Source organism: Sinohyriopsis cumingii, chromosome 17 (assembly GCF_028554795.1).
Source record: "Sinohyriopsis cumingii isolate HCF-2022 chromosome 17, ASM2855479v2, whole genome shotgun sequence".
NCBI lineage: Eukaryota > Metazoa > Mollusca > Bivalvia > Unionida > Unionidae > Sinohyriopsis > Sinohyriopsis cumingii.
This window is the reverse complement of record NC_142977.1, coordinates 87,509,344-87,527,793: the sequence shown is the minus strand read 5'-3', so window position 1 is coordinate 87,527,793 and position 18,450 is coordinate 87,509,344. Positions and strand designations below refer to the sequence as shown.

Below are 18,450 nucleotides of genomic sequence, written 5' to 3'. Positions count from 1 at the left end.
AGTTGGTCTCAACTTAAGCAAGTATACACTGTATTAAGAGCTGATATTTAACCTATCTGTATAATGTTTTTTAAAATTATGCTTGAGGAGGAGAAAGAGAAAGAGCAATGAGGCCTTCAATTGTAGGATATTTTATATACATGCTTTGCAGCCAATTTTGTTTTTGAAACTAATTAAAAATTCAACTTGTTTATTACATTCAGGTACATGCTATATTATTGTGAAGATGATACTTGCATTAAATCCATGTGGTACTGTCTTCTGGCGTTCAAGGGGTGGAGAAACACTTCTGTTGGGCAGGGGATGCAAAGTTGTTAAGGAATTTCTGCGAATCACAGTGTCACCAACTCCAGTTTTCTGTAGAAAAGATATAACTGACATTTCATTATACTAAGATACTGAAAACACTGAAAGTAAAGAATTTTACATTTTTGTTATACTAGGATTCATGATTGCAGTCATTTTTGTAAGATATTTATTTTATCTATGGTAAACATAAATAACAAATTTATGTCCAATATTACAGTTCTATTATAATTACCTCAATATTTATTTAGTTTAAAATAGACATTTAAACAGACATGATATGAACAACATGTAAACAAATTCCAATATTATGTGTACTACCTCAGACAATCCTTCACTCTTTTATCAGAGTCTTTTCTCATAATTAAAACTGATACTGTGAAATTCTTTGATGACTCTTGCTTAAAAAATAGAAAGATTTCTGCACAGCATATGACTGGCCTCTGTATATCTCCTGTAAAACTGCAGATTTTATTTTTTGCATGGTTCATATGTGGGAGCAGAACCAAAATTGACTGATAAGCAATTTTTAGATGGCAAAAAATGTAATCAAATTTTTGAAAAAGTTACAAAATTGTCAAGGGACCATAAAAGTTTCTACCATGTGAACATGTGTCTTATATACAAGCTAAATATGAAAGTGAAATCAAGCAAGAAACTGACCTGCATATCAAACCCACATGCTGGCTTTGAAAATGAGGACAGTTATTTAACTACATAAAGTGCATGATACAGCTAAATTTCAAATCTGAGAAGATTGTGAAAAACAGTATTTAAAAAAAGTAAAATATAAAAATTGTAAGGTTAATCTAGGAAGTAGAGCAATGGACAAATGGACACACACACAAAGCTACCAAAATGACTTTAGCAAGGCAGGCTAAACAAAACAGGTTACAATATAGTGTCCTCTTTGAGATGTCCTTTGTAAAAGGGTTCCACCAATATGTAGGTTTCACTGTATTAGATTCACAAAGATAGAGATACATTTAATTGTCTAAGAATGTACAGTATTTTGCACCATTAAAGATTTTTAAAATTCAGAACAAACTATTCATAAAAAATAATAAAATGCATTTGAAGTGACAGTGAATAAAGAAATAGCAGTAACTATACTACAAAAAAAGCCAGAGGGGTTCAGAGCTGAAAAATTGCTATTACCAAAAAATCATGAGAAGCTTTTTATTATCAAAATATTGTTAAATAAAACAATAAAGCTGCACAACTGATCTACCTAAAAACAAATAACTTATATTGCTGACACTAAGTATAGAAGTTTATACCTTTCAAGCTTTGCATAAGCAGTCTAGCTCAAAAATGTGTGTAAGTTCTCACAGTGTAAGATGCAAATAACAAGAAGCAATGCAACTAAATCCTTCACACCTCATATGCTAAGTTTAGACCAAACAAATGACCTCTCTGAAATAAGAGAATGTTCTACCAACTAATTAGCAAAACCAGTTCTTTAAATCAGAATTTTTTCTATCCAAGAAAAAATTGTTAATTATTGAAAAACATTTCCTTACATTGTCAAATTACATGAAAATTAGTCTACATGATACAAGGTAAGCATGCACATCCAGTGGGCGATGGGATTCATAAGGTTTGCTTGGAAAGTTGATGGGATTGATATGGTTTACTTGGAAAGTTGATGGGATTGATATGGTTTGCTTGGAAAGTTGATGGGATTGATAAGGTTTGCTTGGAAAGTTGATGGGATTGATAAGGTTTGCTTGGAAAGTCAAGGGAATTGATAAGGTTTGCTTGGAAAGTTAACAGAATTGATAAGGTTTGCTTGGAAAGTTGATGGGATTGATAAGGTTTGTTAGGAAAGTTAACAGAATTGATAAGGTTTGCTTGGAAATTGATGGGATTGATAAGGTTTGCTTGGAAAGTTCACAGAATTGATAAGGTTTGCTTGGAAAGTTGATGGGATTGATAAGGTTTGCTGGAAAAGTTAACAGAATTGATAAGATTTGCTTGGAAAGTTATTGGAATTGGTAAGGTTTGCTTGGAAAGTTATTAGAATTGATAAGGTTTGCTTGGAAAGTTGATGGGATTGATAAGGTTTGCTTGGAAAGTTAAGGGAAACGATAAGGTTTGCTTGGAAAGTTATTGGAATTGATAAGGTTTGCTTGGAAAGTTGATGGAATTGATAAGGTTTGCGAGGAAAGTTAACAGAATTGATAAGGTTTGCCTGGAAAGTTGATGGGATTGATAAGGTTTGCGAGGAAAGTTAACAGAATTGATAAGATTTGCTTGGAAAGTTGATGGGATTGATAAGGTTTGCTAGGAAAGTTAACAGAATTAATAAGATTTGCTTGGAAAGTTATTGGAATTGATAAGGTTTGCTTGGAAAGTTAACAGAATTGATAAGGTTTGCTTGGAAAGTTGATGGGATTGATAAGGTTTGCTTGGAAAGTTAACAGAATTGATAAGGTTTGCTTGGAAAGTTGATGGGATTGATAAGGTTTGTTAGGAAAGTTAACAGAATTGATAAGGTTTGCTTGGAAAGTTGATGGGATTGATAAGGTTTGCTAGAAAAGTTAACAGAATTGATAAGATTTGCTTGGAAAGTTGATGGGATTGATAAGGTTTGCTAGGAAAGTTAACAGAATTGATAAGATTTGCTTGGAAAGTTATTGGAATTGATAAGGTTTGCTTGGAAAGTTAACAGAATTGATAAGGTTTGCTTGGAAAGTTGATGGGATTGATAAGGTTTGCTAGGAAAGTTAACAGAATTGATAAGATTTGCTTGGAAAGTTATTGGAATTGATAAGGTTTGCTCGGAAAGTTGATGGGATTGAAAAGGTTTGCTTGGAAAGTTAAGGGAAATGATAAGGTTTGCTTGGAAAGTTATTGGAATTGATAAGGTTTGCTTGGAAAGTTGATGGAATTGATAAGGTTTGCTTGGAAAGTTAACAGAATTGATAAGGTTTGCTTGGAAAGTTGACGGGATTGATAAGGTTTGCTAGGAAAGTTAACAGAATTGATAAGATTTCCTTGGAAAGTTATTCGAATTGATAAGGTTTGCTTGGAAAGTCTGTTTCAACACACCTGATGTATTGAGCAAACACTGATACCACAAAAATACATGTATAATAACTATTTTTTATGAAGAAAAAAAATAAAAAGTAAAATATTCTGAAGTTGTCACATGGATTGTATGAAGGGTCCCCAGTGAAGTCCAGTACATTGATCTTACATAACCCTATTCCAGGATGCCTCATGTGCCTAAAGCAATCAATGTATATGAGCATTTCAAAAGGGAGCCAGCTTTGAGGATCTACTAAGTAATAACTACTTTAGCAAAATGCTTAGCATAATACATGTATGTCATTTCTGAAGAATAAAGCAAATACCAGATGTCTGACAGGTAATCATGTAAAACTGCACAAATTCTGAATCATATTTTGATTGATACGCAAATTGGAATAAATGCCATTTACTGTTGAGCAAATGAGGTGAAAATCCTGTTTGCATGTATTATTATTTCTGCCTCTCAAAGTGAGTAAGATGCATTAGAGAAGGAGAGTATGCTTTAGTTCTCTACAAGAAAATTTCTCTCTTCCTTGCAACAGAAGAACATGACAGAACTGCATGATGTGTAATGCATAGCCAATACCTTAGCAAATACCAGATGTTTAGCAAATACCCGATGCTTAGCAAATACCAGATGTTTAGCAAGTACTTAAACAAATACCAGATGTCAAGCAAATATCAGATGTTTGTCAGGTAAATACAGGAAAGTACACAGATTCTGAACCATTTTTTGATTAGCAAACAAATGAGTTAACATACACTTCGTTACTGTGGAGCAGATAAGTTGAAAATCCACTTTACATGCATCATTATTTCTATCATTCTAAGTAAATACATGTATGATGTATCTAAACACATTTTATTTCTTTCCTCTGAAAATTTCTCTCTTCTGTGCAAATGGACAACATAAAAACATTGCATGTTTTCAATCCATACACACTGATTTAAGAATGCAGTCATGTTTTAGTGTGGCCCAGATAAAAAATAAGTCTACTGTAATCCCATATTCTATTGACTGCTAACAAATTCAGGTGAAAGCTAGGTGAGAATCTTCAAATAACTGCATAGCCAAACAGGATACATGTGTATTACACATACAATTTCAAACCTTCATAATTTTAGTATTTTCTATATTGAAAATAGCAGTCACCTAGATTGCAAACAGCGATAAAAATGTTCTGATATCAATTCATTGCAATAAAAATAACATCTATCATGGTGAATGAAAATTAACGGACTTTGCTTTTGGCTGCGGACTTTTGTCTTTCAATTGCTGATGTCCCATAGTATAGCATAATTTTAGAAATGGAAGTTTTTAAAGCTGTTAAGAAAGGAACAAGCAGAAATGCATATATAACATTTTAAATTTCTAAGGAAATAATAATGAGAAAGATGGGAATTTTAAGAAAGAAAAAATTAGGCAACATTAAGTAATGACAAAATTAATTATTCTATGAGTCAGATTCAGTACAGGAAATCCAAGTGTGCAACCACTTTCTGGTACATGAAGACAACAGTATTTTTCAGGACAAGAATCAGTGACTACTTGGAATGTCTGAACATCAACCACAATTTACTATCCAATTTAAATGACATTTCTGCAACTTTCTGATTAGGTTTGAAGATTGTTCCCCCCCCATTGTCTTAATGATACTGATCTGTTAATGAGTATCAGAACATTCTCTATTTCTCTGAGAGGTCAATTTCTAGCTACCATGGAACCTATCTTAAAAATCCCTGAGAACTCAATCTCCCTGCCCATTACTACCAGTGTATGGAGTCCATCACAGTATCTTAAGGACAGATTTTACCAAGAATTTGTCAGTGTCATGTCCAATCCAGTCTGAACATTTGGTCCCCCATCATGGCTGGATTTCATAGGTTTCTTTGTCTACCATATATACTCACTTATAAAACCATCTGCAAACTGCACAGACCCAGATCTGCTGCTACATAATGAACTGGATCTATTAAATGTGTCAGAAGTAATCAATAGAATAAGTAACAAAAAATTACACTCCAATCTGTAGGTGCTTTATGCAACAGCAGATTAGGGTCTATCCTGTTTGAAGCTGGACTAGATGTATGAGCAAGTATTTATCATAGATTTTTATAATGTTTTAAGGATGTAAAATATATGGATTTTAAGATCTTTTTGTTTCTGCAACCGATATGATGAATTATTTTTTCATCCATCACTACTGTACATGCGCAGCTGTAAATTAATTTTTTATTTCATGTGTAATTTCACTATTTATTTTGACAGATAACATAAATTTGAGACATGTAAATACGATGGATTGTGAAAAAATGTCATAAGCTGTTTGCTTTAATACAAAGTTTTATTAATACTTAATTTAACACAATAGTGTTTATTTGCTAATTTCATGCACCTAAAAAGGAATCTTCATCTATATGTTTATTTAGCTAACAATATGAAACAAAATCTATTGACAGTTTCATGAAAAACATTAATATACCATAAAAGCATGGGCCGTCCTGCAGCTTCTGTTTTGTACATGTACTAAGGAGAGTCAAGAGGTATAGTTTAAACTATAATATCATATTACCTATTGTGGCTTCCATCTGATGAGAGCCCATCTGGTATATTTTAAACTATAATATCATATTACCTATTGTGGCTTCCATCTGATGACAGCCCAGCTGGTATATTTTAACCTATAATATCATATTACCTATTGTGGCTTCCATCTGACGGGATCCCAGCTGGCATAGTTTAAACTATAATATCATATTACCTATTGTGGCTTCCATCTGATGAGAGCCCATCTGGTATATTTTAAACTATAATATCATATTACCTATTGTGGCTTCCATCTGATGAGAGCCCAGCTGGTATATTTTAACCTATAATATCATATTACCTATTCTGGCTTCCATCTGATGGGAGTCCAGCTGGTATATTTTAAACTATAATATCATATATCCTATTGTGGCTTCCATCTGACGGCAGCCCAGCTGGTATAGTTTAAACTATAATATCATATTACCTATTGTGGCTTCCCTCTGATGGGAGCCCAGCTGGTATATTTTAAACTATAATATCATATTACCTATTGTGGCTTCCATCTGATGAGAGCCCAGCTGGTATATTTTAATCTATAATATCATATTACCTATTGTGGCTTCCATCTGAGGGAAGCCCAGCAGGTAAAATTCAACACTGTATGCAGAACCATAAAGAAACCAAGAATATCTAGATGAACCTGGAGGAGAGCCCAGCAGGTTTCTATCAAATGTCACTATACCTGAGGTTAGCACTGCAGGTTTATACCATACTAATGTACATGGAGGGGACCTCAGCAGGTTTCTATCAAACCCACTATGCCTGAGGTTACCACTGCAGGTTTACATCATACTAATATACCTGTGAGGAGCTCAACAGGTTTAGATCATATGGGAATGTACCTGGCAGAGCCTGGCAAGATCATACAACACATGAATATACCTGTTGGATAGCCTGGTGGGATTATATAACACATGAATATACCTGTTGGATAGCCTGGTGGGATTATATAACACATGAATATACCTGTTGGATAGCCCAAAAGACAGACTCAGCAGAATTTAAAGCCTAATCGATTCAAACATGTATAGAAATGTATCTACCTACAAGAATGTGTATTATAGTTAGATTTCTGATCACTGTCTTGAGTGGGGTCTAAATCAAAGGAAATGAATTATAAACCAAAACTGAGAAACAATTGTTGAAACTGTGAATGAGAACCACCAAGATAACTGAACTGCCCAGAAATTTTGTTGTCATTATAGCTCCTATGATGCATGTATCAGTTAATCCTGTTTAATCAATTCTAATTTGGAATGACTTTCAATGACTTCCAATAAAATCAATAACTGAACATCTTTTTTTGTATGGTTTGGTGTTTAATGGACACAACGACATAGTCGGATCCAATGGTAAGATTCAAACCAGCACCCTTTTGGTTGCAAGGTCTGGCAAGCTAACCACTAAGCTACCATGGTTCATTAATATCTGTAGCCATATTTGATAGTAGATTGGCATTATCTGTATAAACCTGAAAGGCTTTGACACCAGTATGGTGTATGAAAATATTGTTCAAGTGGTTTTGAGAATTCAAAAGAAGCCAATGCTGATGGACTCATAAAACACAACACAGCCAATGTTGATGGACTCCTTATATACAATAATGCCAAGGCTGATGGACTCGTAACACACAAGACAGCCAATGTTGATGGACTCCTTATACACAATAATGCCAATGCTGATGGACTCATAAAACACAACACAGCCAATGTTGATGGACTCCTTATATACAATAATGCCAAGGCTGATGGACTCGTAACACACAAGACAGCCAATGTTGATGGACTCCTTATACACAATAATGCCAATGCTGATGGACTCATAAAACACAACACAGCCAATGTTGATGGACTCCTTATATACAATAATGCCAAGGCTGATGGACTCGTAACACACAAGACAGCCAATGTTGATGGACTCCTTATACACAATAATACCAAGGCTGATTGACTCATAACACAACACAGCCAAATTTTGCAGATGGACTCATGCAAACACACAACGTAAGACAAACCATACACAGGGCCATACCATATGTTTACTTGGCCTTATGGCCCATTGAGCTAAAAACAGAGTTTATGAGGTGTCTGAAGGTATGAGGGTTTTGATGAGATGTCTGAAGGTATAAGGGTTTTGATGAGATGTCTGGAAATATGAGGAATTTGATGAGATGTCTGGAAATATGAGGGTTTTGATGGCAACTAATCAGAAGCTCTTGATACAAGTCACAACAACAGTGACACAGACACAGTCTGCACATTTTGAAAGTGAGGTTGTAACACAAAAAAACATAACCCTTTAATCCCCTATCTTTCTCTTGCTCTGTCCCTTTCTCTCTCTCTCTCCACACCCCCAACACATTTTCCAAAGCCTATGCAGAATATACCTAAATCTATGTAAATGAAACAGACTATTAATCTACATCATATTAACTTTTTATAAGTGTCCAGTTCATATCAATTAAAAACTGAATCAATGATTTGAGTCATTAGCAGATTGACTCAGAATTGTTAGGATGAATTTAGATTGACTCAGTATCATAAGGAAGAATTTACAGAGTGACTCGGTATCTTTAGAAAGAATTTACCAAGTGATATGGTATCTTTAGGAAGAATTTGCAAAGTGACTTGGTATCTTTAGAAAGAGTTTACTAAGTGATTTGGTGTCTTTAGGAAGAATTTACAAAGTTTTGGTACAAACAGTGTTACTGAGACCTTCATATAAAACTTAAATGAAAACCATTTTAGAATTAGTATCCTTCTCTTTCATCATAAAATCCATTTCAAACTGAATATAAAATTCATCCTAGACACTTAATATTTTCTTTTGCAAAATATTGGAATCGACACTGAAAAACATTGTTAACTTTATACATGTATTTATTAGAATTTCTGTCCTTACGTATTATATTCAACAGTTAAACCCTGTTTGAAAAACTGTATAGTATAAAGGATTTACTTTGCATGTATGTATTAGATTATATAAACAAGTGGAATACCAGATATATTGTAGGGTAGGGAAACAAAATGGTATTGGTAAATCTGAAAGTGCTTTAGTGCTTGACTTTTCTATACCAGTAACCTTTGGATCCCCTAACCTACAATATTAATGATGAGAAAGCATGCATTATACAATAAATCTATTTATCCATGCTTCTGTCTATCCATCCTTTTTGTCACGGCTGTAACTTGTTATTTTCACTTCATTAAATTGTTAAGGATTAAATTGATGTTACACTAGTGGTACCAGATGGCAAATGTGATACGGGAATAATTCATTTCTATAAAGATCATTTCCTTGATAAGAATGAGAACAACTAGAAATGGTAGTGAGCACAAGATATCCTGTTTTAGGTTCATCCATAAAATACTCACACTGAAACTAACTTTCATGGCAATAAGTAGCAAATATTGGAATTAAACAGCTAACATGATTTTTAAGCAATACTTAATAAACCCTGGAAAGTAGGTCAAATTACACTATTTTCAAATGTATCCACATTGCAAGTTTGGTTTCAATCAACTTTCCAGTCGAGACAGGGCAGGATGGTGTGGACAAACAGACAAAAAAAACAGACACATCAAATGTATGGATGGATAGACTGAGGGACAAAATCCTTTAAATAGCCTGCTTCTAAAAGCTGAAAAAATGTAAGCCTATGCAATAACCATTTTGGAATACCTCACTATCAAAAGAGAGACCTAGCTAGCAGCTCAAAAGAAAAGAGACAAAAGTCATGATCTTGTTACCATAGTTAGCATCTGCAAATCAACAGGGAAGATGTTAAATTAGTAAAATGTGGTGTAGAATAGCTTAATGTGCCGACTTTCACATTTTATTTTATTAAGAAACATATTAGATATATAAATACAATTTGCTATAGACACACTATGTAGTTAGATGAAAATTTTGGATCATCTTTTTAAAACATCAGAAGTGAAAGGGACAAAGAAATGGTTACTAGCTTTCTTTCTCAAGATTTTAAAATAAATAACGTGAAAACTGGAGAGTATCATGTTTCATGTCCAATCAAACCTGCTTGCAAAGTTACTTTTCTTCAGTAATTTCTATCTATAATAGCCATATTCAAAAGGTCTTTACACACAATTTTTGAAGCAATTAAGCTCTGCTAAGCATCCATCTGTTTCAAGAAGCCACCTTTTCATTCTGAAGATTGCTGCTAAAACACAGTTTTGACTGTATTAGTATTTCATAACTTGTTATGCAGTAGGACACATAACATTGCCACCATTTCAAATACAGCAAGATTTTCTTTGTTGTATAATTTTCAAGGACTCTGATACCCCTAAAATACTGACTGCAACATACCTGGGAAACAAAGATTTACCCAGCCGAGCAAGTACTAAAACTGTACTTGCCCTGAATAAACTCTTACTCAACCAGTTATTAAAGAAATATAAAGCTGACAACATTCCCGACCATAATTTGATAGTGTGAAAGAACCTTGTTTTCCAGAACCTATTCTGTGACCTTTTTAATGGATGTTGAAAGCGTTTACAAACTGAGACCAGTGTGCCAAATTCTTCTAACCACTAAGTACTGAAGAGTGAAAATAAAGCACATGTGTGAGCTTGATCAAATAAATGAGAAACAAATTTGCAGTAAAAGATATGGTCTTTGGTCTTTCAATTAACAAAGTTGACAACATTTTCAAACGGATATCCTTTTTGTCAAAGAGAAACACTGATCAGCTTTGCATCATCACTCGTCTACAGTGACTGGTCCAAGATTTACTCAACTACTGGAAAATTTCATTTGCCATTTCAAGTTGGGCAACAGAAATTTCAACCTGTGATACTGTTTACGAGGTTATTTATAATGTTGCAAGTTTTAATGTAATTGCATTAAGAATTGATGATTTTATAATCATTTATTTCTAATGTATTTAGTTGACCATGTAAATTTTAAGTTTTTTTTATTTTTTAAGTAAAGACAAGATTTGAAAACTGATGCTAACTGGAATATATGAGAAAAGGATCTTTTAAAAAAAACAATTTGTCATGTAACAAATCATCGATGCTTTTTTCCATTTATAGTGTTTCTTAGTTGAAATATTCAAGAATGTTTTAGTTTGCCAGCAAGAATCAATAATGCTCAGCTAAGTACTAATATTAATTTAGTCTCTTCCCATAGAGACAATGAGCTTGATTTTAAACTAGATATAGATGACCTACCACTAAAATTCAACTCAAGGGCAAAATCCTATGTCAAACATTTGTTGAACAAAGGTGAAAATCGAATTTGACCTAGCTCTTTATAACAGAAACCAAATTCATGACAAATGTGATGCAACAAACAGGAATGGTACAGATTCATAGGAATATTCCACTGAAATAACAATCCATGTTATAAGATCTATATGTGAAAAGCAACATGTTGGCACATTTTCTTGTCTAAGTGACTAACTATTTTCTTGTCTAAGCGACTAACCATTTTCTTGTCTGAGTGACTAACCACTTTCATGAACAAGAATATAGAGTTCCCTGAAATAATGACAGTCTTTTCTGTTTCAATTCAATTTACAAGAGAAATACTTTTCTTGTCTAAGTGACTAACCATTTCTTGTCTGAGTGACTAACCATTTTCATGAACAAGAATATTGAGTTCCCTGAAATTACTGACAGCCTTTTCTGTTTCAATTCAATTTACAACAAAATAAGATTAGCAGTTTATCAAAGCTTAAATTGCAGGAAGGAAAACTTTGGCTGCCATGGCATCAAGAGTCATCTCTGCTGAAAATGAGCAGCCGATTATACAGGCTTTTTGTCAGAATGGATGCATTTCTTTTCATACAAGAAAGGTTATGTATATAATGGTTAGACAAAAGATTAATGATTCAAATGTCCTTTTACAAACTTAAATCTTCTGCTCTGTATTGAGTATCACTGCTTTTAGTAAATTTTCAGTCATTTGTTGTTACAAACTATGCATATAATGATCCTATGAACAGCGATTTTTCTGTGGAAACAACAGTATGCCCTTCCCATTTTCATGAATTTAAGTAACAACAAAAAATAAAATTTCAGGTTTCATAAAAGCCATATAAATTGATTCTCATGAAAATTACTCCCAATAATCATTTAATAAAAGAACATTTTGCTGGCAATAGTACATAGGAGACATCTTTGTAAGCAGAAACATCAGAAAGAAGCTTTCATGTACATTTATTCTGGAGTACATAGAAAAACTTCTTAGAATTAATGCCATATATTTTACCATAACATCCATAGCAATGTTATATTTATAGAAAATTCAAGAAATTAAAATGCAAGCAATGTCCAATGTTCTGAATAAAGATAGGACATTCTGCAAATTTTCATAACATCCAGTGTGTAAAATTCCACTTCGCTTGTGATTTTGAGTGAACAGACTATTCTCATTACACAATGAAATTGTAAGTTAGATGGACCTATCTGATAATGATAAAGAATGAAAGAAAGACAAAAAGAGTGTTCTGGGAAACAAACAAAAATTAAAGAGCAACAAAAGTAAGGATTTTAGTTAATATGCCTTCTCACTTTGTCAAATCTGGGCTGCCCCCGAATCTTGTACTGGTTTCCTCCTGAAGCTTCCAGGGTCCGAAGTGCAGTCCTCAAGTAGTCCAGGTGTTGTGCTGTCACAGACATCAGGCCTGTAAACACAAAAAATAAACAAAAAGCAAGAGTCCCTCAAAGATCTGAAGCTCTATTCCATGACAGAAGACAGGACCCTTTCATTTTTTTAACAGCTGATTTCCCATTTTTGGCACAATTTTCATTTCAGACAATCCAGACACCATTAGAAGACTTTTGGCAAAACCTAATGTTGATAAGGCCATCGATTCAGGAGAAATAGAGACAAAGTTTCTCAATATGTTCATCATAGCAGATTTATTTGAGGTCAGATTGGCACCATTTTCATTCAGGACCAACTAGATATCACTTTTCATTTAGAAAGAGTTGTAAAAATGAGGATTCAAATTGGCTCCCATAGAGGCCATCCTGGATTTCATACAAGCACCATTTTCTGTATGTACTACCTTGGCATTATAAGATGTCTTCTTGTGAACACCCATTGTTGATATGATTTTCCACCTATTTGGAGTTGAGATAAGATCTGAAAGATGGCTACTGTGGTGGCATTATTAGCTATAAGATTAGCACAATTCTTATTAAAGACCAACTAAACACCATAAATATTCCAATTAAAATAATATAACTTTCCTCTTGTTAGCAGCCATATTGGATATCAGATCTGAATCATTTTCATTTAGGACCAACAAAGAATCATAAGAATCCTTAATGAAAACCCCATGTTGCAATCTATTCAGTTGGAGTAGCAATAGCAAGATTTTCAAGATGGCCATAGTGGTGGCTGTAATATATTTCCAAGAACAGTTGTATTTTAAGACCAATTACACATTATTATCAGTCTTTTAGTGAAAATCTGATGCAGATGTGATAAACCATGCAAGAAGTGTAGAGATATCAAGTGTTGGACCTCAAATTGGCGCCATTTTCATGTAGGACCACATAGACCCTTGACATAAAACCAAACTTAAGTTAACAGACAGAAAGCCATCCCATAAGGTCTTCTGATCTATGACCAGTAAAGCTTAAAAAATAAAATATGAAGAAATGCACAAACCATCATGAAGATAAACACTTCCATAAATAAATGCAAACACAATGTACAAAAAGATAAGATACAAAAGGTAAAGATTGAAAAACTGTAAAAAGTATATATAATTTTATATAATGGTAAAATAAATAAGTAAATGCAATTTTATATAATGGTTGTTGTTGTTGTTGTTGTAGGGTTTAATGCCATTTTTCAGCACATGATAGGCTATACATGGTGGCTAGTATTAATGGTGGAGGAAGAACCCTGGAAAACCCAGGAAAGAACCACCAACCCATGAGAAGCTACTGGCAAGCTTTCTCACATCTCCACATTGGCTGAATCCGAGACTTGAACCCACGCAGATGGCAGTGATCCATAATGGAGAGCGCTTTAGACCACTCAGCCACTCTTATACAATGGTAAAATAGATATGTATATACAAATTTATAGAATGGTAAAATAGATAAGTATGTTGAATTTTATATAATGATAAAATATATAAGTATATATACAATTTGAAATGATGGTAAAATATATAAACTCCACAAAACATATGGTCAAAATTCGTTATACAAACTGCATTCCCTCCAAAAGTCCAAGATTTTCATGGGTGAACAACATGAACCTAAACTTTCTTCAATCAGTTCACATTAGAATACTTCTTTCTCACAGAGTGAAGCCAACATTCTTGAAAAGACCGTTCCACTGTCAGTGGACACAGGCAGAGCAAGGTCAAAGTTCAGAAAGTATGCATGAGTGAGGTATGTGTGTCTGATATGCATAATACCACCTCATCTCTGAAATAGGTTCTTTATGAGGGATGCCACACTCCAAAAGTTTATGGAATATTCTGAAGGTTTTCTGTGGAGTTTTCATTCCACATAATATGCTAAGAAAGAAGAAACTTGCCAGTATATGGAATCTTCGATTTAGAAACTGATGACTGCAGGGCATCCTTAATTTTTCTCTTAATCTGTCTTTTCAAAAACCCTTCATGCCAATGTGACTAGCCTACAAACAGTAATAAATAATGTTCCCAGACTAGATGAGCAGATCAGGTTTCCTTGAATCTGGGATGTTAATAGATTGTCATATTTAATTGTTTTGTAGGGCTTTAAGTGTGAAATTAGAATCCCAAAAGATGATGACATTTTGCTTTTCTTCAGAGGTTTCAAAATTCAGTGATATGGGCATGGGTGTAACTTGTGGTATAATTGGAGGTTTTATCCATTATCTTGCTTGACAGTGCAGGGAGGAGTTCAGTGCTAGCTCAATCGTGTATTGATCTTTTAAACTGCCTTTATACAGAAACATATATGGTCATAATAGGAGACTTTTATTTCATTGCAATTACTCTGAAAAATAAAGGATTCATTGACAGATTTTGAAATGGTAAAGATCAAATCAATTTGGGGTGTTTTGATAAGTAAGGTGGTGATTTTGGAACATATAATTCTGTAGCATTTCCAACATTAATTTTTGCTGTTTCTAAGCAAACATTAATTCATATGCCTTTAAAGAAGAATTAAATTTGGGTTTTGAGAGTACCACGTTCGGTAACATATTGAAAAGCCAGATTCATTTTTAAGAGATATAGTGATCACTTGCTTGACTGAACATATAGGCTTACTGATGGGGAGTTCTAAATGCACACAAAGTCTAAATTCCTGATTGTGTATCAGATTGAGTACATCTGATGGGGAAGTTCTAAATGCACACAAAGTCTAAATTCCTGATTGTGTATCAGATTGAGTACATCTGATGGGGAAGTTCTAAATGCACACATAGTCTAAATTCCTGATTGTGTATCAGATTGAGTACATCTGATAGGGAAGTTCTAAATGCATACAAAGTCTAAATTCCTGATTGTGTATCAGATTGAGTACATCTGATAGGGAAGTTCTAAATGCACACAAAATCTAAATTCCTGATTGTGTATCAGATTGAGTACATCTGATGGGGAAGTTCTAAATGCAAACAAAGTCTAAATTCCTGATTGTGTATCAGATTGAGTACATCTGATGGGGAAGTTCTAAATGCACACAAAGTCTAAATTCCTGATTGTGTATCAGATTGAGTACATCTGATGGGAAAGTTCTAAATGCAAACAAAGTCTAAATTCCTGATTGTGTATCAGATTGAGTACATCTGATAGGGAAGTTCTAAATGCACACAAAATCTAAATTCCTGATTGTGTATCAGATTGAGTACATCTGATGGGGAAGTTCTAAATGCATACAAAGTCTAAATTCCTGATTGTGTATAAGATTGAGTACATCTGATAGGGAAGTTCTAAATGCACACAAAGTCTAAATTCCTGATTGTGTATCAGATTGAGTACATCTGATAGGGAAGTTCTAAATGCACACAAAGTCTAAATTCCTGATTGTGTATCAGATTGAGTACATCTGATAGGGAAGTTCTAAATGCATACAAAGTCTAAATTCCTGATTGTGTATCAGATTGAGTACATCTGATAGAGAAGTTCTAAATGCACACAAAATCTAAATTCCTGATTGTGTATCAGATTGAGTACATCTGATGGGGAAGTTCTAAATGCAAACAAAGTCTAAATTCCTGATTGTGTATCAGATTGAGTACATCTGATGGGGAAGTTCTAAATGCACACAAAGTCTAAATTCCTGATTGTGTATCAGATTGAGTACATCTGATGGGAAAGTTCTAAATGCATACAAAGTCTAAATTCCTGATTGTGTATCAGATTGAGTACATCTGATAGGGAAGTTCTAAATGCACACAAAATCTAAATTCCTGATTGTGTATCAGATTGAGTACATCTGATGGGGAAGTTCTAAATGCACACAAAGTCTAAATTCCTGATTGTGTATAAGATTGAGTACATCTGATAGGGAAGTTCTAAATGCACACAAAGTCTAAATTCCTGATTGTGTATCAGATTGAGTACATCTGATAGGGAAGTTCCTAATGCATACAAAGTCTAAATTCCTGATTGTGTATAAGATTTAGTACATCTGATAGGGAAGTTCTAAATGCACACAAAGTCTAAATTCCTGGTCGTGTATCAGATTGAGTACATCTGATGGGGAAGTTCTAAATGCACACAAAGTCTAAACTCATCATTGTGTATAAGACTGAGTACATCTGGAGGTGAGATTTACCAGCTGATCCATACACAATACATCTGTTGTCAAGTTTAGACCTCAATAATGATCTGTACAGTCAAATGGAACAAATATCATACAATCTGCTCTCCATCCTGCACTGGCCATGACTGATTGCATTCTGAGCTTTCTGACATTTGTTATTGATGTATCTAATTTGGGGCAACAAAAACTGGTCAGGGTGGACCCAGAAAACTTAAACACAAAATTTCAATACAAAATATTATCAACGTCAATGTCAATGCAGACTGCCACTGTGATGATTGATCGAAGGTGATACATGTACGGTGTAGCCATGACTCATAACCTACTAATGCAGCAAGATACAAAAGTAATCACTTATGTACAGTGGTAAGGCACACCTCTTGTGAGTCTATCTGTGTCATCAAAAAGTGCCCAGCATCCTGACAGCACCATTCCCATCATGTACTGGGTCATCATGGGCAGTGTCATGTCCTCATTGCAGTTGATGGTGAACAGATTCATACCAAAGAACTGAAAAATATGAAAACAGATTTACCTATCTGGACTCGGAACATTTTTGATGAAGCAAATACAAAATTCTAATGAGTTCTCTAACTGATCTGAACACAATAAAAAATTCCAGCTTTTCTTTATATAAAAAATCTGTACAAGATAAATATCTTTTGAGCTAGCTGAAATTGTTGGTGTGTCCTGATTTGAATACAATAAGAAATACTAATTTCAACATTAAGATGGAAGCAAAGAAAAGAAAATAGATCCTATATGAATTACATCATGAAACAAAATGACATGAGTATAATCCATATGCATCAGTTAACAATGCCATGATTTGAAGTTTGAAAGCAAAACTTATCTTCCTCAAAACTTAGTCAGGGATAACCTCTTTGTATTAACCTTGAAAATGAAAGACTACTTATGCATTTTGTGAAATATGAGTGCTACTTCAGCTTGTTTACCATTGATGTCTGTGAATGGAGATCATGGTCATATGCTCCATCTGAATAACAGCAAAAAAATATCAGTTCTAATCTTAGTATATCCTGACCTCTAGATCCAGACACAAAGATTTTCCAGAGCTTTTATTGACATCAAACTCTGGATGATCTGTCTTCAGTAGTCCTAATTCATTCTAATGTTGGTGATACATACATCCTGACCCTTTCAACTCTTGCTTGTCATAGGATTAGGGTCTGTTTAAGGGAAACAAAGCCTAACTAACCTACAGACACTCCCAGGCACTAAACTATATTGCTTGGATTTACAGATCTTTTGACATCATGTCACAAATACTGTGCATATAATAAGCATTAAGGTATAGCAAAGGTAATAGCAAAATACAGAGTGCATGCAGTAATAGTCTCAATACAATCTAAAATTCAGCTCATGCAGCATGAAATGTATAAACTAACTGAATGACAAAACATACCATTATCTGAAAGAGGCTCGTGATATATATCATGCAGTGAAATCAAATCATGGTATACATCATGCACTGAAAGCAACTCATGGTCTATATCATGCACTGAAAGCAACCCATGGTCTATATCACGCACTGAAAGCAACTCATGGTCTAAATCATGCACTGAAAGCAACCCATGGTCTATATCATGCACTGAAAGCAACCCATGGTCTATATCATGCATTGAAAACAACTCATGGTCTATATCATGCACTGAAAACATCTCATGTCTATATAATGCACTGAAAGCAACTCACGGTCTATAGCATGCACTGAAAACAACTCATGGTCTATATCATGCACTGAAA

At 34.0% G+C, this 18,450-nt stretch overlaps 1 protein-coding gene across 3 annotated transcripts in view; it reads right to left on the bottom strand.

Annotated features, from left to right (window-relative positions):
• LOC149779382 (dynein heavy chain domain-containing protein 1-like) overlaps window positions 1-18,450 on the bottom strand; it is a 457,419-nt gene that overhangs the window by 321,091 nt on the left and 117,878 nt on the right. For all 3 annotated transcript variants that reach the window (XM_089940014.1, XM_089940015.1, XM_089940016.1), the window contains exons 38-40: window positions 17,061-17,193; window positions 12,472-12,584; window positions 238-357 (exon numbers count right to left, since the gene is read on the bottom strand). In XM_089940014.1, coding sequence (XP_089796140.1) covers window positions 238-357; window positions 12,472-12,584; window positions 17,061-17,193 — 366 coding nt within the window. The remainder of the gene's footprint in view (window positions 1-237; window positions 358-12,471; window positions 12,585-17,060; window positions 17,194-18,450) is intronic.